This window comes from Podarcis cretensis (genome assembly GCF_951804945.1).
Source record: "Podarcis cretensis genome assembly, chromosome: 12".
Taxonomy (NCBI): Eukaryota; Metazoa; Chordata; class Lepidosauria; order Squamata; family Lacertidae; genus Podarcis; species Podarcis cretensis.
The window spans coordinates 19,534,620-19,559,407 of record NC_137181.1 but is presented as its reverse complement, the minus strand read 5'-3'; the positions used below and the strand labels follow the sequence as shown (position 1 = coordinate 19,559,407).

General features: G+C 40.2%; 1 protein-coding gene across 6 annotated transcripts in view; it reads left to right on the top strand.

The window, feature by feature from the left end:
• The window catches only part of CCDC7 (coiled-coil domain containing 7), a 142,371-nt gene that overhangs the window by 94,695 nt on the left and 22,888 nt on the right, over positions 1-24,788 (top strand). For all 6 annotated transcript variants that reach the window (XM_079996286.1, XM_079996283.1, XM_079996282.1 and 3 more), the window contains 16 exons: positions 938-1,057; positions 1,350-1,475; positions 3,844-3,963; positions 5,270-5,395; positions 6,466-6,573; positions 7,298-7,423; positions 8,157-8,276; positions 10,000-10,122; positions 12,873-12,992; positions 15,808-15,921; positions 16,897-17,016; positions 17,894-18,019; positions 18,259-18,378; positions 19,269-19,388; positions 21,927-22,046; positions 24,527-24,652. In XM_079996286.1, coding sequence (XP_079852412.1) covers positions 938-1,057; positions 1,350-1,475; positions 3,844-3,963; positions 5,270-5,395; positions 6,466-6,573; positions 7,298-7,423; positions 8,157-8,276; positions 10,000-10,122; positions 12,873-12,992; positions 15,808-15,921; positions 16,897-17,016; positions 17,894-18,019; positions 18,259-18,378; positions 19,269-19,388; positions 21,927-22,046; positions 24,527-24,652 — 1,935 coding nt within the window. The remainder of the gene's footprint in view (positions 1-937; positions 1,058-1,349; positions 1,476-3,843; positions 3,964-5,269; positions 5,396-6,465; positions 6,574-7,297; positions 7,424-8,156; positions 8,277-9,999; positions 10,123-12,872; positions 12,993-15,807; positions 15,922-16,896; positions 17,017-17,893; positions 18,020-18,258; positions 18,379-19,268; positions 19,389-21,926; positions 22,047-24,526; positions 24,653-24,788) is intronic.

Sequence of the window (24,788 nt, the reverse complement as noted above, 5' to 3'; positions counted from 1 at the left end):
GATATGAGAGGATCAGAAATCACCTAGTACCATGGCTGGCAAGTTCTCTTGTGTGTTTTAGGAGTGAGGTGATGGTGGCATATGTAGGAATAATGAAGGATGATGGGAGGTTGGATGCAAGTGACCTGTGCAGGAGCAAGCTGAAAAGCAAGCCTCGCAGAGCCTCTTTTTATTAGCAGAAGTCAACAATTGGAAATAGTAGTGAAACCACTCTGAACATGACGTGTTTCCATCTAAGCACATTTCCAGCGTTATCAAATACACGTGTTAGCAGGTGTTTCCCTAAAATGTTCCGCGATACTTGATTACATCTGCGTCCCTGGTCATGCTCCAGCCAAGCGTTATGTCTAGTAACCAAATATGTGAGAGGACAAATGGTCAGGGGAATAACCCTGTTTGCTAGCCAAAAGGCCACAAGTTCATGGAGAGTGGGCGTGAGGCTCCTTGGCACGCTGTGGCATGCCGGGTGCAAGGTGTGCCTCAGCACAAGCGGAACGTTACCTCCATATCTCCAAAAGGTCAGGGGGAAACCCTGTCTTCTAGCCAAGAGGCGAAAGTCTGGGGAGTGTGGGTGCGAGGCTCCTTGGCACGTTGTGGCATGCCGGGTGCGAGGTGTGCCTCAGCACAGGTGGAGCCACACCTTCACAGGCATATTTGCAGATCTATGCCCTAGATTCTGGCGCATACGTCTGTCAATATAGTAGACATTTTCATAGGCTTAAGTTCACAAAAAGTTGCTTTGCTATATTTCACAATCATTTCCTTTAGCCTTTCCTCCTTAAAATGTCTAATCTGCAATTACAGATGGAAAGGTTTTTTTTCATTTCTTTGAAATAGTTAAGTTTTTGAGTATAATTTTTCTTGTGTGACTTTGTGACCAATAAGGACACTTGAAATTGTTTTTGAAGACATAACTCAAAAACATTTCTGTTCACAGAAAAAGAATTATTTGAATTAGCTGTTAAGAAGCAGCGTTTACAGGCCAACTTGGAATCCAATTGGAAAGAGCTACAGGAAGCTCAGACACTTGCAGCTACCGAACCAGGCAGTATCAGTGGTACGTTTGCTGTAATATTTCATGTTGTTAGATATACTTTTAAGACATATCTACTTTGGATATCAGGTCATTTCAATACAATTGAGCTTAAATGCTAACATGGCTTATTCATACTGATGAGTCTTAGAAGGTTGCTGTTCTGATTACTGAGATAAGATGTATGATGGAATTTGAGCAACTAGCATTATAAATGTAAATATTTATTTTTAAAATACCCAGTTAATGCTACATACGTGTTGCATAATAATATTTTGTGTAGTTTTTTCAGCATACATTAATTATTATTTTGTAGAACATAAACTACAGCAGCTCACTGAGGAAAGAAGACTCATGACTCAAGATCTAAAGGAAACTATGAACAATATGCGAAATGCTGAACGCCGTGCTTCAGAAAGGGCTCTGATTGAAACACCCACTGGTAGGTAGATAATAATGAATGATGTATAATACTATGGTATTCATAGTATTACTTCAGTGTTTCAAGACCCCTGTTATCAATGTGAAGAGCAGGAGTAGAAATTAATCAAGTGAGTCCCTTTTCATTGTTCTTGGATAAGTTTTAGGTCTGTGAGCACTTAAAAAGGGAAGCTGTGATTACTAAGATCCAGCATGGGGTTCTCAAAAACAAGTTGTGCCAGATTAATCTCACTTATTCTTTTCCTTAGTTACAAGCTTGATAGATCAGAGGACTACTGTGGACGTAGTGTATCTTTATTTCAGTAAGGCTTTTGATTAAGTCCCCCAAGATTTCAGTAAGGCTTTTGATTAAGTCCCCCAATCCACAGTTAGGTGGATTTAAAGCTGATTGACTGACTGAACTTAAAGAGTACTCACTAACGATTCCTCATCAGCCTGGAAAAAAGTGACAAGTGGGGTACTGCAGGGTCCTATCCTGGGACTGTTGTTGTTCAACATCTTTATAAATGACTTGGACGAAGGAATTGAGGGGATGCTAATCAAATTTGCAGATGAGACCAAACTGAGAGGACTAGCTAATGCCACAGAAGACAGAATGGGGTTCAAAATGACCTTAACAGATTGGAGAACTGGGTCAAAACTAACTAACAATAGGGACAAATGTAACATTCTGCACAGGCAGGAATAACCAGCTGCACCAATATAAGATGGGGGATACCTGCCTTGCCAGTAGTACACGTGAAAAGGATCTAGGGCTCTTAGTAAACCCCAAGGGTAACATGAGTCAAAAGTGTGATGCAGCAGCAAGAAAATCTAATGCTATTCTAGGCTCCATCAACAGAGGTATAGTGTTCCAATCAAGGGAAGTAATAGTCCCGCTCTATTCTGCCTTAGTCAGATCACACCTGAAATTCTCTGTCCAGTTCTGGGCACCACAATTTAAGAAGGATCTTGACAAGCTGGAACTCGTACAGAGAAGGATGACCAAGATGCTGAATGGTCTGTTAACCAAGCCTTATGAAGAATGGTTGAAGGAATTGCATATGTTTGGCCTGGTAAAGATGAGACTGAGAGAAGATATGATAGCCATCTTCAAATATCTAAATGGCTGTCACATGGAAGATGGAGCTAGCTTGTTTTTTCCTGCTCCAGAAGATAGGGCCCAAACCAATGACTTCTAGCTATAAGAAAGGAGATTCCGACTAAACATCAGGGAGAATGTTCTGACAGTAAGATTTGTTTCACAGTGGAACAGACTCCAAGGAGAAGTAATGGACTCTCATTCCTTGGAGGTTTTAAAGCAGAGGTTTGATGGCCCTCTGTCATGTATGATCAAGTTGAGATTCCTGCATGCAGGTGGTTGGACTCGATGACCCTTGGGTTCCATTCCAACTCTACAATTCTATGATTCCTTTGCAATATAAAAACAGAATAAAATACAACTAATAATGATTGATTGATTAAAACATCACTCATTTTGTAGCAAAAGTGTTCTTCACTCCAGGTCAGTACTTCTCAAATTTTATCACTTTCCACAGCCTTTATGAGGAAATGTTCACTTTTTTGGTCTAAAAAATTAAATTCTGCACACCCTCAAACAAAAAAGAGTTACTGGTAGTTGCACAATTAGGCAATTTTATACCTTGAAATTAATGCTCTTACAGCCATCTTCACTTTTGATAGTTCACTGTGTGCATTGCATTCATATCACATTCAGTAACTTTCATTTCAGTTTCCCATCTGTTTTCCATGCTTTTTCTCTGACACATTGGGAGGCAATCCTTATAGATTAAAAATAATGAGAAACTCCAGAGTTTCATGTTTTTAATTTATGAAGCTACAGAAGGTAGATTATTCATTATTTATTTAAAAGAATTTTTAGCTTACTTTTCAGCCAGAAAAGTCTTTACAATCTAAAAGATACAGCTTACAATGAAGAGGGATTGGAAGGAAGGAGGAAAAACTGGTAATGAGGATTGGTTTAGTTGTCCAGATGGATTATTTTATCTTGTTTTATTACATTTATATATTGCCTTTATTCCCTCATCTAAGCGGAGATGGTGTTTTGTGGATGGGAATATAAATATTCAGTGACTTCAGGATTAGTCTGTTTCTTATCCCCTTATATCAGGACAAGATGATTTCTCATAAGCTCCTGTAGTGAATGTTGTGGTGGGGGCCACTTTGGTATACTTCCAGAATGATTTCAGTTAGCTTCTTCATCCTTTCATATATGCAATCTGCAATGTATTTATATGAAATAATCAAGTTTTTAAAATGATTTTTATTTATTTTATGCTAATATGCTAGAAATAAGGACATTTGAAATAGTTTTTCAAGGGGCAATTCTGAAATATTTCTGTTCACAGGAAGGAAGTTCTATGATCTCTTGGAGAAGAAGCAACAGTTGCAGGCAGATTTGGAATCCAACTGGGAAAAGCTACAAGAAGCTGAGGCTCTTGTAGCTACCCAGCCAGGAATTATCAGTGGTAAGTGGGCTGTGATCACTAATGCTTTTAATTACAATCTTAAATATATTTTGTTGAAGAGGCAAGCCATTGCCTTAGCTGCCTTGCCAATACGTTTGTCCAGCTCAGCATTGATGGAGAGATTACTGAAGTTATAGTGGAATCCAGTTAAACAAAATAGTCTGCCACCTCAAGTGTGTGGTCACCAATGCTGATTCATAGAGTGCTGGTGAGGTCCTGACCCAAGATGTTGGTCTTCATCAGGCTGATGGTAAGGCCAAACTTTATGCAGGCTTGGGCAAAATGGTTGATGATTCACTGTAGAGCTTCTTCGGAGTGTGCTGTCAAGGTTGCAAACAACATCTCTCAGATAAGGATCTGCTGCACTTTTGTTTTGGTGTGGAGATGTGCCAGGTCGCTTCATATGGATGTACACACCATCTTCAGTTGAGCTGAAGGCATATGAGAGCAATAGGGAGAAGAATATGTCAAAGAGGGTTGGGGTGGGTATTCAGCCCTGTTTCACACTGCTCATTATAGGGAAGGCATCTGGGGATGAGCCGTCATATTGGACGGTGCCACGCATGTTGTTGTGGAAGGACACAATCATCTTGAGAATCTTAGGTTGGCATCCTATCTTGTTGAGCTTTGTGAAGTGTCATTTTCAGCTGACAAGGTCAAAGGCCTTCATCAGGTCTGTGAAGGTGATATACAAGGGGCTCTTAGCATTTCTCCTGCAGCTGGTGCAGTGAGAAAATCACACACTCTCACTGGCTGGGAGAGCAGAGCAGATCAGGCAGGGACTAGGATGGTGCCAGCCAGTCTCACTGATCCCTCTGTGCTTAGTTCTCCTAATCCATGCAAAGATGCATTGTTACAGTTCAAGAGCACATTCTGGCCATGCAAAACTTCTTGAGAAGAGCACAAATTAGAGCTGGTGGCAGGTGTAGCCCTGGGAGAATCTCAAGAGCTTGAAGAGGATTGGAAGGCAGCATTTAGCTCTAGGGCAGTGGTGGCCAAACTTGGCCCCCAGCTATTTTTGGACTACAACTCCTATCATCCCTAGCTAACAAGACCAGTGGTCAGGGATGATGGGAATTGTAGTTCCAAAACAGCTGGAGGGCCAAGTTTGGCCACCACTGCTCATGGGCCTAACATTCACCACCTCCAATGTAATGTACATGGAATGATAGAAGTGCTCTATAAATGTTAAGCATCAGTCTCTAAAATTTTGAGATATTAAATACTAATTGTACTATTATATTTAGTGTAGTTATTTTAGCACATATTAAATATTTTATTATGAATTGATGTGAATTTTTAATAGAGCGTAAACTAGAGGAACTGACTGAAGAAAGAAAGCGTTTGACTAAAGAACTAGATGCAACTGCAGAAGATATATTGGAAGCCCATCGCCAGGCTTCAGAAAAAGCTCTGTTTAGGAAACCTGCTGGTAAGTAGGGAATAAATGACCTTGAATATTAAAAGGGAATTTAACATGCATACTGTTTCAAAGTTCAAAGCCCACTTATCCCATCACTGTTAAAACTGAAACCGTTGACACTGAGGTATAGAAGACATCAGTCTGACAGCCTTCTTCTGTGCCTGGATTGAGCCCCAGTGGGAATGTCACCTTCCTCCAACTACAGGAAACAAAGCAGAGTCCATTAGATGCAGCAGCCAGATAGGTTAACATCACTGTAATTTCTTTTTTGAATTTATATCCCACCCTTTCTCCTGAAGGAGCCTGGAGTAGCATGCCCATATCAAATTTCAGTGGAGTGCCCCACATCCATCCCAGCCAGCTTGCAGCTCGATAAATTGGATGAGCTCTTAGCCAATGCTAAAAACTAAGAAAGAAAGTGGGGAGGTGTTACTGGGTGGTGGTGATTATCAGACTGAGAGGTTTTATGTTTGTATTGATTTGGAAGCATTGAGGATGGACACTGTTTTTGCTTATCAGAGTAATCTCAGGGTTTACTTAGAGCAGAGAGGACCTTGTACTGCCTGGAAAAGTTCTATATGTTCCTACGGAGCCCATATTTACAGACCTCTGTTCATCATAGTGGATGTGAGTGGTATTATGTATCAGAGCTTTAAGCCCACTTGATATTCTTTGCTATTTTCCTGAATAATTAGTTTTAACTTCTTAAATCTTAAGATAAAGCAAAGGGACCCCTGACCATTAGGTCCAGTCGTGGCCAACTCTGGGGTTGCGGTACTCATCTCGCTATATTGGCCGAAGGAGCTGGCGTACAGTTTCTGGGTCATGTGGCCAGCATGACTAAGCCGCTTCTGGCGAACCAGAGCAGCGCACGGAAACGCCATTTACCTTCCCGCCTGGAGCGGTACCTAGTTATCTACTTGCATTTTATGCAGTGCCAAATGAAGAAGGCATTTGCCATTTTTATGAAACGATGCATTTTTAATAGATTTATTCAGTTATGTAACTTTATCAGCATTGAGGACATTGGAAACTGTTTTTCAATATATGATTCAAAACCATTTTTCTTTTTTCCCCAGAAAAAGAGTTATATGCACTGTCAGAGAAGAAACAAATATTACTGCAAAATTTGAAAGGGCTGCAGGAAGCACAGGCTCTTGCAGCAACCCAATCTGGCATTGTTGGTGGTATGTATGCTGTCATTTTTCCTTTTTTTCAACTATAATATTAAACATGTGCATTTGGAATTAAGGTTTTTCAATTGCCAAGTAGGTTTTTAATGCCTATAGCTGTTTGTTTCTATATCTGTATACATGTGGGTTCTGCAACAAAATGTTGCAGTGTGGGCTGTTCCTGTTCATTATGCCAGCCAGACAGCTATGCTTTCTTTCAGGAGACTCCATTCCCTCCCCTCCCCTCCTTGGGTTTCCATTCTCCTCCAACACACAGTCAGTATTCTGTGGCTAGTGAACATGTTCGGTCCTCATTGGCCAGTTTATGATTCCCCTCCCCATATGATTCTTTACTGCTTCTATGAATTTTGGAGTTTCGCAGAGCATTCTCATTCTTATATTTTGTTTCTTAGTAGTTCTGTTTTCACATAATAGCCATCATAACTCAAATCTTATCTCCCTATTAATACATATGTTTAATATGCTACATCAGTAAGAATCATTGCATGTTTTATACAATATTATATGTCAAGACAAACCATAGTTTAGTGTTACATCTGAATCAGGCAATTAATATTTGAACATTCAGTGAGCAATATATAATACGCTCATTTACATTAAATATTTTAGATACTGAATGCTAATTGTGCTATTATATATAGTGCAGTAAATTAATTAAGGTACTAAATGAAGGCAAATTAATATTTTGTCACAAAATTTGGTCTGAAATTATTTTTAGAGGAGAAACGGAAGCAGCTTGCTGAGCAAAAACAACGTTTGGCTGCCGATCTAGAGGCAACTATGCATGATATACAAAAGGCACAGCGTCATGTTTCAGTGGCGCCTATAACTGTGTCACCTAGTGGTAAGTTGAGAATAAATGACCTTCTGTCTACAGTCACTTTTTGTTGTTTCAATAAAAAGTTCTCTGAAAAGAGGTAGAAAGGGCCTTGGGTCTTGCCTGGCACTTCTGTGTCATTTCTGGGGCAGGGCTGCTGTCAAGTTTGAGAGAGCTGTAGACAACCTGTCCTGTCTCCCTACCTGTACCACCTGGGTGCCCCCCCCCCGGCATAAATTTATATAGTAGTGGCTTCTGTAGAAGCTGCTTAGCTGTTCTCTGGAGAGCACCAGAAAGATTGCCACTGCCTGCCCCTACTTGAAACATGTCCTCATAATTTTACCCAGGAGCAGCAAAGAGAGCTGACAATGCTCAGCCCAGTGCTCACTATAGAAGGCTGGAAGAAAATGACTGCAGCCACCACCATCATATTTATTGCCTCAGAAGATGGTAATTGCAGTAGTAAAATGATGGGTGCGGTAGCCATTTCTATAGTGAGTGCTGAGCTTGGTGGGGGGAACTACTTTTTAAATTGAAGAGGGGGAGGGGACAGCATTGACCCTGGGAAATTACTTTGTTACCTTTCCAGAAGGTTTTCATTTGTCTCACTTACCATGTCTTAAGATCTGTACTGACGGATTAAGTTTTTATTTTTAATTAAAGATTTCATTTTTGCATGAGTTTCTTCATCTTTTGCACGTATGATATTTTTCAAGTGATTTAACCATGATTTAAATTTTAAAAACATTTCATTTTCCAGAAAATGAATTATATGAACTATCGGAGAAGAAATCTCTGATACTGGAAAGTTTGGCATTCAATCGGAAACAGCTACAGGAAGCTCAGGCGCTTGCTGCTCTGCATCCAGGCACTGACAGTGGTATGTTTTAGGAGTGTGCAGCAGCACAAGACTTGCTACATACCCAAATTTGGCATTTTGTAAAACAGATTCCCTTGGTCCAAGGTGCTTTGTGGGTTGCTTGATTCAACTTATTTCTCAAAGTCCACTTTTTCCTCTTCTTCATTCACTTTTTGGAGGATAAAAAACTATCACCTTTTCCTTTTGACAGAGGTAAATGAAGTTTATAAGCATATCAGCCCCTCCAAAGTGGATTAAGCCTATCAAACTACAAACAAATGAACCCAGGGACTTTTGTTGTGGATACCTCTGAAATGTGATTTTTTCCATAAAATTACTGTCTCTTTAACTTTTAAAATATTTGGGTGGACTGGAAGTAGATGAAATTTACTGGCAAGTTTGCCCCTTCTGAGGTCATGACTCCTGCCAAATGTCTGAAGGGATAGCTGCTGTGGTTCTTTTGCAAGAGCAACCTTATCTTGTGTGTGTGATTTAATAAGGATTCACTTGTGTATTGAGCAATGACATAAGAGAGGTGCCTCTGGGTAAGAAACTGGAAACAATTCTAGGAGATTTTCGCTCGGCACTTACAAACTTACCCTATCAGTCACAATGTAGTTTTGGAATCATGAAAAATATATAATATAATATAAAAATTAAAGGAAAATAGAATCTGGGACACAATATATTAAGGCCTAGAAGCATTAGACTTTATATGTAAGTCCTCAGCAAATCCAGTGTGTGGCTTTCTGCTGGGACAGGCTTGCTTGGGTGGGGTTTCTGTTCTGTGTATAGGCTTTGATCGTCATCTGCACCATCCTCCTTTTTTGTAATAGCATTTTAGGTTTGCCAAAATATTTTTAGCCCTTTATCATCATCAACAACCCTGTGAAGTAGATCATAATGCTTTCTAGCAAAACAACAAAAAGAATGTAGTAGCACCTTAAAAACTAATACATTTATTATGACATAATATTTATTGGGCTGCACTTTACTTCAGCAGATGCATTCTATGAAAGCAGATGTAATAATACATTTGCTAACTTTTAAAGTGCTACTTGATTATTGTTTCGCTTCGGCTGTAAGCCATGCCTGTTGACTAACTGTTTGACTGAAAGTGCACCAGAGTAATATACTGTACTCAATGCCACACAATGACCCTGTGTCAAGAGAAGGAATTTTAAATTAGGTCTCCAGATCTTCTGGTGGGCTGACTTTAAAAAATACAAAGAAAAAAGACAATGCTCTTGCTGATTGACTTACTGAGAAGAAAGTGCAGGTCTGGTTATGAATTATGAGCCTCAGAAATAAATGGCATGATCATGCACAGAGTGCACCTATCTCACCAATGAGGAATTTATGTTAGCATGATGATTTCACAACACCCACTGCTGTCCAAACAGAAATACATGTCCAAGCATGTATTTGAAGAAGGCCCTCCTCCTCTCGGCATTAGGCTTTGTTGCCTCAGGATTAGCAAATACATTTTTAAAAAACAGTAATTGTGAGTCTTTAAATATCCTTGCCGGTAAAAGAAAATGGTATAAGTAAAGTTTGTTTTACAAACAAGAAACTCACAGTATGGCCAGTGATGCTACTCACACAAGAAGGCAACAAAAGAAGGATACGCAAAACGGTAGAGAACAAACCCAGTCATTTAATGCACTCATTTAGTGCACTTATTTTATTCTGTAGCCATATAGCACACTTATTGCATTATAAATTGCCCCAAATTTCTTTATAGACCATAAATTAGAAGAATTATCTCAAGAAAGAAAGCGTTTGACTGAAGATCTAAGAGAAGCTGTGCATAGTCTACATGAAATACAGCGGCGTTCTTCACAAAAAGGACAGATTGATTCTGCTGGTAGGTGGACAATATATGACCTTCAGGGTTCCCCCCCCCAAGGGTTTCTAGTGTTGTAAGCCCAATTATCAGTCTATTGAGAAAAAGGAGGTAGAAGCAAGTTAACCTATTAGTATGTGCCCTCAATCACATGTGCACGCATACATGGAGGTAATGCATGTGTCACCAATAGCAATGTATTTCTAGGGTCATAGTGTGCCGTTTTCCTGTACATTTACATCAGGAGAAAATTAATTATAGGCTATGAAATATAGCTTTGAGTGGAAATAATACTATATTATAAACACAAGGCAGTTGATAGATATGCATAGAAGACTTTGTCAAAAGCCTTACTGAAATTAAGATACACTACATCCACAGCATTCCCCTTGTAATTCTATCAAACGAAGAAATGAGATTCGTCTGTCATGATTTGAGAAACCCATGCTGGGTCTTAGTAATCACAGCATCCTTTTCTAAGTGCTCACAGATGGACTGTTAAATTATCTGTTCAAGGACCTTTCCTAGTATCAATGTCAAGCTCACCGGTCGGTAGTTCCCTAGGTCTTCTTTTTTGCCCTTTTTGAAGATGGGGACAACATTTGCCTGCCTCCAGTCTGCAGGGACCTCACCCATTCTCCAAGAATTCTCAAAGATTATAGACAGAGGATCTGTCTATAACTAATTGGATGCTAGTGCAGTTTGGGAGGCAGTGGAAGACAGGAGTGCCTGGCGTGCTCTGGTCCATGGGGTCACGAAGAGTCGGACACGACTAAACGACTAAACAACATCAAGTGCAGTTTGATGGTGATATTCTACCCTAGTGAGCAGTTGAGTCACCATATTTTGCACTAGCTGCAGCTGCGGATACAGAGGAGGAGGAAGAGAAGTAAAGGTTTAAAAGAAGAGGGCTCCGGGATGCACTTGAAAGTGCTCTCATGGAATGTAAATGGATTTAACAATAAAACCAAAAGAATCCAAATAGCACATGCCCTATATAAACAAAAAATGGATATCATATGTTTACAGGAAACACATATAAAAAGACTTCATCGAAGAATACTATGAAACAAAAGATTGGGACAAGATTTAATCTCCTCAGATAAAACAAAGAAAGGGGGAGTAGTTTTGTATGTTAATCCCAAATCAGGTCCTAAACAAATATTCAGGGATGAAGAAGGTAGAATAATGGGGTGGAGGTCAAATGGGCAGGGAAACGATGGATACTTGTGGGAATGTACGCTCCAAATGAACGAAAATTGGAATTTTATGAAGACCTAGAGGAGAAATCATTTGAGGTATATGAGGGGAAAGTTGTGCTAATGGGCGATCTAAATGGGGTTGTTTCTTTACATTATGATATGACAATACGAAACAGATTGGTTAAGTTACCATCAGTTGAGTGCAATATTTAAGCTAGCTAAAAAATATGGTGAAAAGGTGCTATTAGGATCCAGGGTCAAAATATTATTCAAAATGTATAACTTATTACTTGAGTGGGAGACAATGGAGGAAATGGTAAAGTCTTCAATGGTAAGTTGGGCTAGGGACATTGGACACAATATTGATTTTGCATTATGGGAACAACTGTTGAAAGTAAATTCAAGGTTTACAGCATGCTACACATTAAGATAAAATTTTATGAAGATGCAGCATAGATTGTATTTGACACCAAATAAACTAGTGAAAATGTCAAAATCAATAAAGGGTAATTGCTGGAAATGTAGGAAAGTAGAGGGAACCTTCTATCACCTGTGGTGATCATGTAACATAATTAAAAATTACTGGAAAATGATCTATATTGAACTAAAAAAATGTTTTTAAAATCCTTTTCCAAAAACCCATAAACATTTTTGCTGAGGTTAAGAACAAGAGAAGTCACCAAAAAACAGAGAAATTTGTTCCTATACACGACAACAGCCGCCCATGTGTTACTAGCCCCAAAATGGACAAGGTATCAACAAAAGAAGAATGACATATTAAACTGTTAGAATATGCAGAGCTTGCAGGAATAAGAAATCAAAATGATGAAAGATATAAGGACTGGATATTTTTTATTGAATACAGTATATGAAAAAATATTATAAGCAAACAATCTACCTAGCAGGATGGTAAGATTTTCAGCAGTGTAAGAAATAACTAAAGTTTATAAAAGTAGTTACAACAGCTGGGGTGAACCAAGGAAATGCGGGAAAAATAGATAACAGGAACCATGGAAGGAGAGGAGAGGAAGTGGGTTATGGAATGTTTTTTTTTTTAGTTTTTTTTTTAGGTCTAGGATATCTTAAATTGCAACCTCTTTTTATTTTAGAGATTCTTTTCTTATTGTATTTTTTGTCCATATTTTGTTGACATGGAATTATATCAGAAACTCAAATAAATAAAATAATTTCAAAACCCCAAAACAATTAAAACACATATTAGGTATAATATAGTTATAGATATATTGGTGCACATTAGTGCCCCTGGTAGCTGATGATACATTCCAGGGTCCAGACTCTTCTCCCAGAGGCACAGGGCATAAGGAACTACAGATGGATGCATAATCTTCCTGATGGAAAAATATGCTAACCCATGATCTGCAGAGCCCCAGGCAGTTAGTGAATTAGTCCATATTCTAGGCTTTTCTCACCACAGGGGTGGGGGCAGATAAATTCAGATGGGCTGGCTTTTGTTCTGTGATGCTATTAGCTACAAGGTCATTTGAAACCATTTTTCAATAGGTTATTGTGTGTGTGTGTGTGTGTGTGTGTGTGTGTGTGTGTTTGCAGAAGAAGAATTAGAAGAATTGGCTATGAAGAAGACACAGTTGCTGCAAAAGTTGGAATCCAATCAGAGACTACTAGAAGAAGCTGAAGTTCTTGAAGCTGCTCAGCCAGGCACAATCAATAGTATGTATACAGTGATTTCTCATGATTTCTGTTAGTCTAAGACATATATGTCAGGATTACAGCTAACCCAGGCCCTGTAGACATGGAGAAACCCACACCAGTCCAAAGAGGTGCCTGGCCACCCAAATGACCTTATTCCAAGCCCTGCCTTGATCTGTCCCCCATTGCCCCTTCAGGAGCAAAGGTCCCAGTGGGCCAGATGCTCTGAAACGGCTGTCCTTCCTCAGAGCAAGGCATTTTGGTTGAGGTAGGCATAGAGAGTGCCTAGTCTCCTGTGACTTTGCTGTAACAGCAGCAAACAATGTTTAAACTGTCAATCTTTTGGGACTCGTGGGCACATTTCCAAATCTGTGTAAACTGTTGTGGGCACAACCACAGAATGATTGCTGTGCAAGCCTGCCTAGTCACAAAGTACAATAATAAAGGCGTGTATTACCGGTAATTATTTGGCCAAAATTATTTTTTAAGCAAGCAAGTTTGATCAGTTAGATCTTGTAATTCTTGCATATTATACATTTCCTGATTCACACTGCAAATCCATATGTTACTCATCTCAACCTAAACAAGACTACCACTTTGTTCCTCCAAATAGCTCTCACACACATACGGAATCCTTTCATTGCTTCCATCCTCTCCATCACTCCTCACAGAAGTATTCTCCCCAAAGCAACTACAGTGGTACCTCGGGTTACATACGTTTCAGGTTACATACGCTTCAGGTTACAGACTCTGCTAACCCAGAAATAGTGCTTCAGGTTAAGAACTTTGCTTCAGGATGAGAACAGAAATCGGGCTCCGGTGGCGTGGCGGCAGCAGGAGGCCCCATTAGCTAAAGTGGTGCTTCAGGTTAAGAACAGTTTCAGGTTAAGTACGGACCTCCGGAATGAATTAAGTACTTAACCCAAGGTACCACTGTATTGCCTGCTCACCCTCTCACCATCTCTTTTTTCAAACCAGTTAAGGTCTTTGAGAGCTGGAGAAGGGAGAGGTGAATGCATATGCTGGATAAAAATTAACAGTTTGGGAAGGGATGTTGGAAGATCAGCTGTGCGCTGCAGGCTTTTGAGTTGTTTTCCTCCTGCCTTGCTGTTTTTTATTGATTGCCTCTCCGTTTGGTGTTTTCATTTTGTGCACCATTATGAAGCTTGACAACAATAGTGCTATTGTTTGCTTTTAAAAAATCCCACAACCCTAAACAGGTCTAATAAGTATAGGCACTGCAAAGCAGGGTGGGGAATGGCTGAGACAGGACTGGCCCTGGATGTTTTGTTGCTGCAGGGAAACTTGAAAATGCCTCCCACCCACTGCCTCTTCCTCTGCAGCCACTGCTGCCTAGAGATAGCATGGAAAGTAAAGGGAAGCTGGAGAAGAGCAGGTGGTGGCAGCATGTGCCTGGCAATGACCAGCAATGCACACCTGGCAGCAGCAAGGGGCCCAGCAGTGGCCAGATGTAAGCACCTTGCGACAATGAGCAGCAAGTGTGCTGCGTGCTTCCCTGAGGTGACTGCCTCACTGTGCCTCGTGGGTGGGCCAGCAATGGATTGAGACATTTGCTTTCTTCTCTAGAGCATGTGCATGTTACAATATCAGTTCCTACAGTTCAGTCCAAGGGTGGGGGGAAGATCAGGACACAGGGTGGAAATTTTGTGCTTTGTTTTCCCACCAGAACCTCAATATTCCAAAACCTATGCTGGTTAATTACAAATAGTTGCCACTGCCAAGCAGCAAAGTCTGCAGTTCCATGCCTCTGTGGCTTTGCCTTCATGGCTTCCTTTCTCCAGTCCTTTCCTCTCACATGTTCGCTCGTCTGCTGAGTGAGAGATACCAGCTACTCACCTCCCACTTGCTCTGTGCAGCCACACCCCCACCATCACGATTGGTTGAGGTCAGCCATAAGCAGCACTCCACCAAGTCCCAAATATGTGTCCTGCTGGGTAAAAAATGGAGCATTGGGCCTTGCCTGAAGCAACACCTTGCCTGAAGCACTTTTACACAGGAAAAAAAAATACCCTTTCCCTGGGAGAAAGATGGGCTTGCTCAGGGATGAAGGCAACTGGCAGAACTGATTGGGGGAAGAAAAGTGTGCATTCTTAGCACAGAGGTCAAACTGACCTCTGGTGGGAAGCAAGTATGCCTTGCACAGGCAGTCACCATTTTAGGCATGTCCAATATGTGTGCAACCACACACGCATGCATCACACTGAACCTGAAAGTGACCAAAAAAATTACAAAAAGGTGTGGGGCGGGGGTGGAATGAGGTGTTTGCAGGCTTTTTCAATGGTGTTCCAAATTTCAAACACACAGTGCCTTGGAATGTAACCCCCATGTAAACTGGGAGTTGCCTATACTGCAGGTTGTGACTGGAGGGTGCGGTGGGCTCTGGAAGGATGCTGCCTCTGCCCTCATTGAGGAGCTTCCACTGCTTAAACAATCAGGACTTAAAGCCATCTAGACTGCACCAGAACCTAATCACCAAGCTCTAATATGCTACATGAAATCAATAAATGCCATTGCTTGTTTTTGTATGTCATTATAAAGAAAAAGAAAAAGCAAGCTCCCTGTCAGGTTTTGCATGATATCTGCCCTTTCCAGGATATGTTCCAGGATATGTTCTATGTAAGACATAGCTCTCTGTGCAATATGATGATAAAAATGCTGCACTGTGTTATAGAATTTCTGTCTGCATTACTGCGATAGTGCTAAGCATTCCTATTTAAAATGGTTAGATAATTTTGTATACTAATTGCACTTTGTAATGTTTTTATTTCAACTGCATTAATAGTGTGTTATGAATTGGCCTGAAATTATTTTGTAGAGCATAAACTAAAGGAGGTAGCTGAGGAAAGAAAACGTTTGACTGCAGAACTAGAAGAAATTCTACACAAGATGGTACTAAAAGATGTACAGCTTCAGGTTTCAAAACCACCTGGTAAATACTGATTAAATCACACTTGTAGGTGCTTAAGTCTGCATACTGTTCCAGGAGTTGCAAGCTTAATTAAAGTGAATAAAAAATGTGTCAGACCACAAACTAAATATATAGCATAATGCGTTTCCAAATTTTCTTAGAAATTTGTTATAATTATATATTTTTTAGATTTTACATTGTATTTTATGTTGATTTAATCCACTATATTAATTTTTAAAGATATTTACGTACTTAAGATACTTAGGTGGACAATTGGCATACAAATATTGTAAATAGATAAAAGGTCAACTTTTGTATTTTCACCCTAGGCGCCCTACAATTTTTGACACTTTCAGAAGAATTTCAGTTAGCCTTTACCCCTTGCTTTAAAAGCTGCAAGGATGGATGAAATTTGTCTTGTTACAAAAGAAGCAAGTTTTTACATTTGAATATGTTTCTTCATTTTATGTGAAAATGGGTGATATCCAAGTTCATCATACTCTGAGTAGATCCATTGAAATGAAGGGACTTTGGTGAGTCTACTTTGAGTATACCTTAAGGGACGCAGGTGGCGCTGTGGGTTAAAGCCTCAGCGCCTAGGACTTGCCGATCGAAAGGTTGGCGGTTCGAATCCCTGCGGCGGGGTGCGCTCCCGCTGCTCGGTCCCAGCGCCTGCCAACCTAGCAGTTCGAAAGCACCTCCGGGTGCAAGTAGATAAATAGGGACCGCTTACCAGCGGGAAGGTAAACAGCGTTTCCGTGTGCGGCTCTGGCTTGCCAGAGCAGCGATGTCACGCTGGCCACGTGACCCAGAAGTGTCTCTGGACAGCGCTGGCCCCTGGCCTCTTAAGTGAGATGGGCGCACAACTCCAGAGTCTGTCAAGACTGGCCCGTACGGGCAGGGGTACCTTTACCTTTTACCTAGTTGGATATCATCCTCACTTAGCAGTTAGGGCATATTTTTCAAGAAATAATTCTAAAATATTCCTATTCATAGAGAAGGAATTATATAAACTGTCAGAGTGGAAGCAACATTTATTGGACAATTTGGAATCCAACCTGGAAGAGCTAGAAGAAGCTTGGGCTCTTGCAGCTACCCAACCAGGCCCTAGCAGTGGTATGTATATGATTATTTTTGCTGCTAGTTGTGTTTAATATCTTAAAGATACAAACCTGAAATGCAATGTCCTATTTCAGTAGATATTATCTACTGATACAGATATTCAGTAATCTGCTGTTCTACAACTCAGACAGAACAGCTATGATGAACAGTCAAATATTTTAGAAAGTTCAAGAATCTAGTTGGCTTTGTAGATCTCTAGGAATAGAACCTATTGTTTTCCATCCTGACAGGGACGTTAGAATGTAGAAATCTGTGTCTTCAAAAGGTAATACTGACCATCGTGATCTTTGAGTTCTTTCTCCTTCTGTTGAACATTAGACATTCACATTCCTTTATTATATGGAAAGCACATAACATATTAAGTACAAAAAGACATGACAACAACAGTGAAAATGGTGCTTACTTGAGTGGATAGGTAGTGAGATTAATCTACAGCTGGGCAAAAAGAAGAGCACAGTTTCAGCCAAAATTAAACCATTCTTAGTCCAATTGGCAATTCTACTCCAGTTGTCCTTTCTTATGAATACATAAAATCACTGCTGATTAATGATAGAGGTTTTTTTTTACTCACTATCTTTCAGCTTGGGTTTGCAACACTGCTTGTGTTATTTCATATTTAAGAGAGTTGAATGGTAACTTGAGACATTTTAAACATTCAAATGATTTTTGTTGAGGAAAAATGAGGTAACAGTCAAACACAGAAAAAATACTTAATGCAGCAACTTCAGAAAGACAAATGGTTGTTAGGTTTAAATGTATTGCATTTATGTAATATAATATTAATTGTATTATCTAATATTAAGTTCATGCCAACATCCTTAGTAATATCCTTAAAGTGTTTCTAAACAAATTGTGGAAAATTGTCATGTAGATAATCTATTAAAGAAGTTAAATGAGGAAAGAAAGACTTTGATTGAAAACCTTGAAAGAGTTGTGGAAGATTCACAGAAAATGAAATCTCGTCTTTCTGAGACAGGTGGAGTAATAAGACCCATTGGTGAGTACATAATAAATGTGTTTGTACATAATCACAAGTATTATAACTATAGTAATCAAAACAATCTAGAGATTATTATGTATTGAAATATTGCCAAGAACATAATATTATGTACTGTCATTGTACTCTATATATAGTCTCAGAAACTACTTTTCACAATTTATGATCTCCTATTATTCTAGCTGTAAAAATAACATTTAAAACTATGTTTTAATTTTTAAAAACATCTTCATTTCTAGAAAGGGATTTAAATCATCTTTTACAGAAGAAAAAACTGTTTTTGGAACGCTTGGACTCAAATCTCAAAAACTGGCTAGAAGCACAAACACTTGCAACTACTCAACCAAGCAGTATCAATGGTAGGTATATCATATGTTTAAATATCATCATAATCTTGTGTGTATGCCGTCTTTCCATAGTTAAAACCATGCTCAAGGTTGCTTACACAAATGTTGCAAAAGTACTTAAAACAATAAATAGAACACATCAAAAAGTACACAAACAAATGGAACCATTTTGGTTCAACCTGTGCGTGAGCCTGCTGTTGGTTCTGGTTACTGTTGTTTTGTTCTTTCAGTTTTTATATAGAATAGTCCATGTCTTCCAATCTGATCTAGGAGGCAGAGAGTGGCTTCTTTCCCAGAAGAAAGCTCTAGGGGATCTGGCTCATAGGCAGCTGTTGTAGGAGGTGTAATGCCAATTGTCTGCAATGCCCTCAGGAATGCCCAGTGAAGAGACATTCACGAAATAATAAACTTCTGTTTCCACCCCCAGTATATGCCTATTGACCAAAATGTATTTAAAATATATATTTAGAAACATTTTTTTACAATGAAAGTTGTCATTTTATCCGGGACTGTTATTTAAAACTGAGGTTGTAAGTGAATTATTCTACCTTTCTCAGTTTTATATGCAACAGCTAACATGTTCCTTTTTAGATATGGCTGTCTTTATTCTAGAACAAATGAGAATGAAGAGAAAGCATCACTGACAGTACAAGAGAAACAAGCAACACAAAAATCACCCACCCCAACTTCGAATTTGGTTGCTAACTTCTTTCCCCTTGAGGAATATTTGTGCCTCAGTTGTATTTGCTTGCAACTGTATTGCTATTGCACAGTAGAGTAGAATTATTTATTCCAAAAGACAAATGACACCTTGTGGGATAATCATCTTGCAGTTTGAAGGCTATGTGAAGAAATACATTTCTATTGTTGCTAAAACCTTCTTTCCCCCCGTTTTTTTGTAGAGAAAAAATTTCAACACCTCACTGAACAAAGAAGGCTTTTGGCTGCAGGCCTGGAAGCAATTATTCAAGATATACAAAATATACAGGATGCTGATTCAGAAAAACAAATGAAAGACAGAGGTGAATATAGAATATGTGACATATTTAATTGCAGAATCCATTCTGCAATTATTGAAGGTTCTGTAATTATTGAAGGTTACCGTGTCACTTTGTGACTGAAGGCAGGTGAAGTGGGCAGCTCCCAGAATCCTGTTCAATTTCCTGCTTTTGTTGAAATGGTTGCATTTATATCTAGCTCCCTCTTTACTTAGGCTATTTCTATTTCCTTTTCAAATTTTTCCTTAGCTTGTTCCTCTTGTTCTTCCATTTTCCCACCACACTACTCTTTCTCTGGAACTGCTTGTGGTTTGCCTCAAGTGTATCTTCTCCACCCTTACCCCTCTGGTCTTCCTCTTTTCTCTGAGAAGCCCTCTGATTTCTGTTTTTCCATGGCTCTCTTGCCCTGTTTCTTTCAAAACTCAGAATCAAGAATAAATAAATCTCTCTCTCTCTCCCTCCCTCTCTCTCTCTCTGGCCCTCCTTCCTACCTTAGCCATTTAGCAGAAGCAAGGATAGCATGTGTGATGGCTTTTTTCGCTGTACCTAACTTCTCTCTTATCTGTGAATCCTGAATGTGAGAGTAGGGAGTGGAGTGAAGGTTCATAAGTAGAAGAGCAAATCTCTCATCCATTATTCCTACTTTGTTCCTTTAGTATGCAGAGTTTGGGGGGCAGTTGGTATTAACAACAACCTTGCTGAGCCCCCTTCTGCACCTTCTAACGGAGCCGCAGTAATAGTTGAACCAAAGCCTTCTGTGAAATCATTCCCAGTTCCCAGTCCTTTCAAAACCGTAACCAAGGCTGAATAGTGCTCCCCTTTATTAGTCTGTTTCTCTGGCTGACAAATTTGGTAATTTAGAGTTTGAATTTATGGGCATGTTGAAGCTTCCAGCCACTGACACACTTGTTTCTTAATTCATTGCCTAAAGGAATTTCTCCTGCCTAAATATGAGGATGCCCAACTTCTACTGAGAGGAGGCTGGACTTGCTCTCTGCAGGTTTCATGAGACAGCAGCCCTAATCATGTATACTTCTTGCTCTGCTTCTATGTTAACTTGAGCTTCCCTAATATGGCTGGATGGCCTCCTTGGCAATCCTCATCAGGACCAGCCCCTCCTCAAGATATCCAGAGCAACAGCTTTTGTGGATGATGCCACACTTAGCAGCACACAAATTGCAGCTCACTCTCTGGTGTCAGAAGGAGAACCTATGGTTGAAGCACTGGGATGCTGATACCACAGCTAGAGTTGACTTATGGGGCAAATTTTCAGGGAATATGCCCTTAAAGATGGCTTAGTTAAATCTTGCAACAGAAGGAGGTTCTTGTCTTTTCTTGCCTGGAGAGCTATTTCTTTTGTTGTTTTCCTTCATATGACGTTCATGGCTTTTATCCACAAGGCATGGATTCCATACCCAACCACTCTTGCTGAAACTAATCTTACTGCTCTGCAAGGCCTCAGCAAGTTCCTAACACTGGTAGAGGGTAGACCCCCTCTAAAGGGGGTCACAGCAATGATGCTAGTCTGCACCCAGTGGGAGGCAGTCTTCAGTCTTCAAATGTCTGGCAAGCCCAAGACCTCGGACAGATGAGTACTCAACTTCAGGGCTACAGGATTTATTTTCTAGCCCATCACCAACACCTTGCTTTGTACAATCTCTAGTTTCCAAATGACCAAAGAAGGAATGCCACCCAGCACCTTCGGAACATGGCAGAAATTGCACCAGTTACTCCAGGGGGAGTCCTTCTTCAACCTCTACTCCATTCACCTAGCTCCTTTACTAGAAACTACAGAATTGACCCAGAAATCGTAGATCCTGCCCAACATAGGGAAGCTTAATATTACCCCTAAATCTAATAAATAACTACATAAATAAAAATAAAGATGACCTTCTACACCAACACGAGAAAGAATTGCTGGTTCCTATCTGAATGGTAATTCTGTGTTGCTGGCAAAGGTCATGAGACCTCACCCTAGTTTCTTGACCGCTTCATTTAAGTTACCTAGTTTTTAAGTTTTCTTTAAAAATGTGTAAAATGTTTAGAATTCTAGTTCCTTATTATTAGGGAGGTAGGTATTTTCTTCCTCTTTTCTGTGTTTTGTCTTGTGCAGCTGATTTGTTTGAGCTTGATAAGGATGCAAATAGGATTCTGGAAGCTGCCTACTTCCATCAAATTCTCTTTCCTGCCTTCAACTACAAGGTGGTGCCTACAGAACTGCCATTCAGATAAGAACTAATGGTTCTTTATCACAGCTAAATGTCACGCTGCATCTCATATAATTCAAGTAGCAGAGAAGCATGTAAAACAATTTTTTAAGCTATTAATTGCTTTTTTGTGTTAATTTTTTTTATTGATTCATTTCAAAAGAAAAGTGCAAACATAACCAAAATAAATAAAACATAGAATCAAAAATGTAAACCATTAAGCATCACAGCCTATAAGGACAAACGTACAAAGATATAACACATATCCAATGGGATAATAGAGTTTGTGAGAGATGTTTTCAAGAAAGGCAATTTGCCAAATTTCAGCTAATATTTGTAAAATATTTCTTTGTAGAATTGGCTTTGAAACAACTATATGAAAAAAAGAAAGTGTTTTTGGAAAATTTGAGAACAAATTTTAGAGAACTGCAAGAAGCCAAGGCTCTTGCAGCTGCCGAGCCAGGTGGTATCAGTGGTAAGTATTTTACTGGGCAATCCAAGTCATGGGAATGTGTCAAACAGCTCAGCCTCCAGTGATCCACCAACATAATAACCACAGCATCCAAACAGCATTTGGTGGAGTAGTCAGTAGCACAACATGCCTATGACTGTATGATATCCACATGCAGCTCTGTCCACCCTCTCATTACTGCTGTAACTTTCCATTTCTTCTCTGCACACTTCCTTCCTGCCCAGTATACTGCCAAAACACTCCTCTCTCTCCCACTACTATGTCCTGGCAACCACTACTGCACACAGGCACTGTTGTCAGAGTCCATTATCGCCCTTGTCACCTCTTGAACTTTGACTCCTACTTGTTTGCTGTCTGGTTCCCCACCCTTTGGTTACCCCAAGGTTGAGCTACCCTTCCACTGGTGTTGTGCCAGGCAGCCTAACCTCAACTGCTGAGCCAAGGTTTCTCTCCCTCCCTTGCTGCCTGTGAACCTTGCCTCTGTGCTTTACTGAGGGTCTTCCTTCCCTGTGCTGAGCCTGTCTCTTCCTGTGACCCTTTGCCTGTGTGTTTGTTTCGAGCCCTCCATCTCTGGCTGGAGTGCACTTTTCATCCTACTGGGCTATGCGCTCCTGCAGCAGGGGATGCTGGGAGCCAAGTCTGCCAGGGCTGTTGCAGGAGTGCTGTAGGGGGAACCCAAGTTGTGCAAGAGTGAACTTGTCAAAGAATAAAAAAGGCATAATGTGAACAGTTTTTTAAATTGAATATCGTTTCCAGTATGTCTTGATTTGTGTGTGAAGAGTAGTAGTGGCAGTTGGGGGTGTCCATCTCAGTGGGGCAGTGTTGGGCCACACCAAAACCACTGGATTCTTGGTGGGACAGCACTTGTTGCAAAGCAGCCTGTGAACACGAGTTGAGGGAGGCAACTGCATAGTGGCTAGAATCACAGTGGGGAGGATTGCATGGGGAGCCAGAGCAGTTGTAGCTCATCCGGGGTATTTGCCAGTGCTGCCAGCTCTCCATGTGAGGGGTTATTATCTATTATTTATCTATTAAATTTGTATATGTTTCACAGGGTGGTTTACAACAAAAAATGTATACCATAGCAACAAACAATATTCTACCCCCTTGCCCCCAATATTATTTATCCTGGGTTCTGGGTGGCTCAGCAGACTGATCTTGTGGATCAGCTCTGTGACAGCCTGTGAGTGTACCATGAGAGTGTTTGAAAGGTGCTCTTTGTTGTCCAGAGAGCTGCTGCCAGGTGCTTGCTTGGGACTGAGGCTTGAGAGATTTGTATTAGTGATAGTTGTCTTCCCTCTTGTATGCTAGTGAGGTGAACTCTGCTCAAAGTGTGACATCTCTTTTGCAAAGTGCCCAATATTTGTGCCCAGTGCTCCTGAGAGTGCACAGTGCCCTTCCACTGTAGTGATCACGTCCTGGAGCCCATGCTGAAAGTCCTCACAAAGTTCTTCTCTTTGTTCACAAGTCATGTGAGTTGTGCTTGATACATGCAAGATTTACGTCCTTCTGGTGCTATGATTGGCTGCAGGGTTCTGCAGCATCTGATGTGCTCCCATAACATCATAGGCATGGCCAGCAAGCGGGGGAACCCTTTTTCTTCTAAATTAGGGTTTCCCAAACTTGGGTCTCCAGCTGTTTTTAGATTTCAGTCCACATCATCCCTGAACACTGGTCCTGCTAGCTAGGGATGATGGGAGTTGTAGTCCAAAAACAGCTGGAGGGCCAAGTTTGGAAAATCGTGTTCTACATCATACCCATGTAGGTTCTGAGCATCATGCTTCACATTTTCCATATGTGAAATGGGTATTTTGTGGTGCCCGGCAGCCAGCTGGTTATTGGGAACCTTTGAAGTAGTAAGCAAAGTACAAACCCAGCACTAAGCATGGCTGATCTCTCTTCACCTCACCTGATGCAAAGGGAGAGCAATCCTGTTTGCTTCAGTTGCTCCATAACGATATGACATGTGGAACCAAAAAGTTTCCCCATCCCTGAGTTAAGCCATGAGAACAAGTGATTGATGTTTTGGTATTTTTTCAAATTGAACCGAATAAAGGTTGCAACACAAGTATTGTGCAACAACCACCTCCCATGTTCACTTACTCCACGAAGAGAAGCAGATACTAGTGTGCTCCCAATTGTACATTGGCAACGGAAAGTAGGTTTCCATTCTACTATCCATCAGCTGGTATGTAGGACCTTGGATCTAAGTAATCCTTTCTGGCAACAGTCCAATAACCCTCTATTTGTGTGGCTTACAGTTCCTTTTACTGCACAGTTACCACTATACTTTTCTCATCTGTTATGCCTAATGCCTAAATTGTTCAATCTATAATCTACATCCTTTTCAAAAAATACTGTGTGATGGTTAAAGCGTAAAACTACTTATATTCAAAAGGCAAAAACTGCATTTTGGTATATCTCATCTTTTATGTTAGTGTACAATAAATACATTTTGAGTTATGTTATATTCCTTTTTGTAGAGCTAAAGGTACAAGAGCTCATTCAGCAAAGAAGACTTTTGACTGCAGGTTTAGATGCAATTATGCAAACCATGCAAGAGATAGAAAATCTTATTGCAGGCAATGTGAAAGTAGCAAAACCCAGTGGTGAGTATGAAATTTAAAAAGTCACCAGACATGCAATACTTCAGAATCCTATTTTCACCTAAGTAGTGTGTGATAGAATGATGTGCTCAAAAATGTTCATCTCAGCTCCATACTGGCAAAGCTCCCTGATATGGAC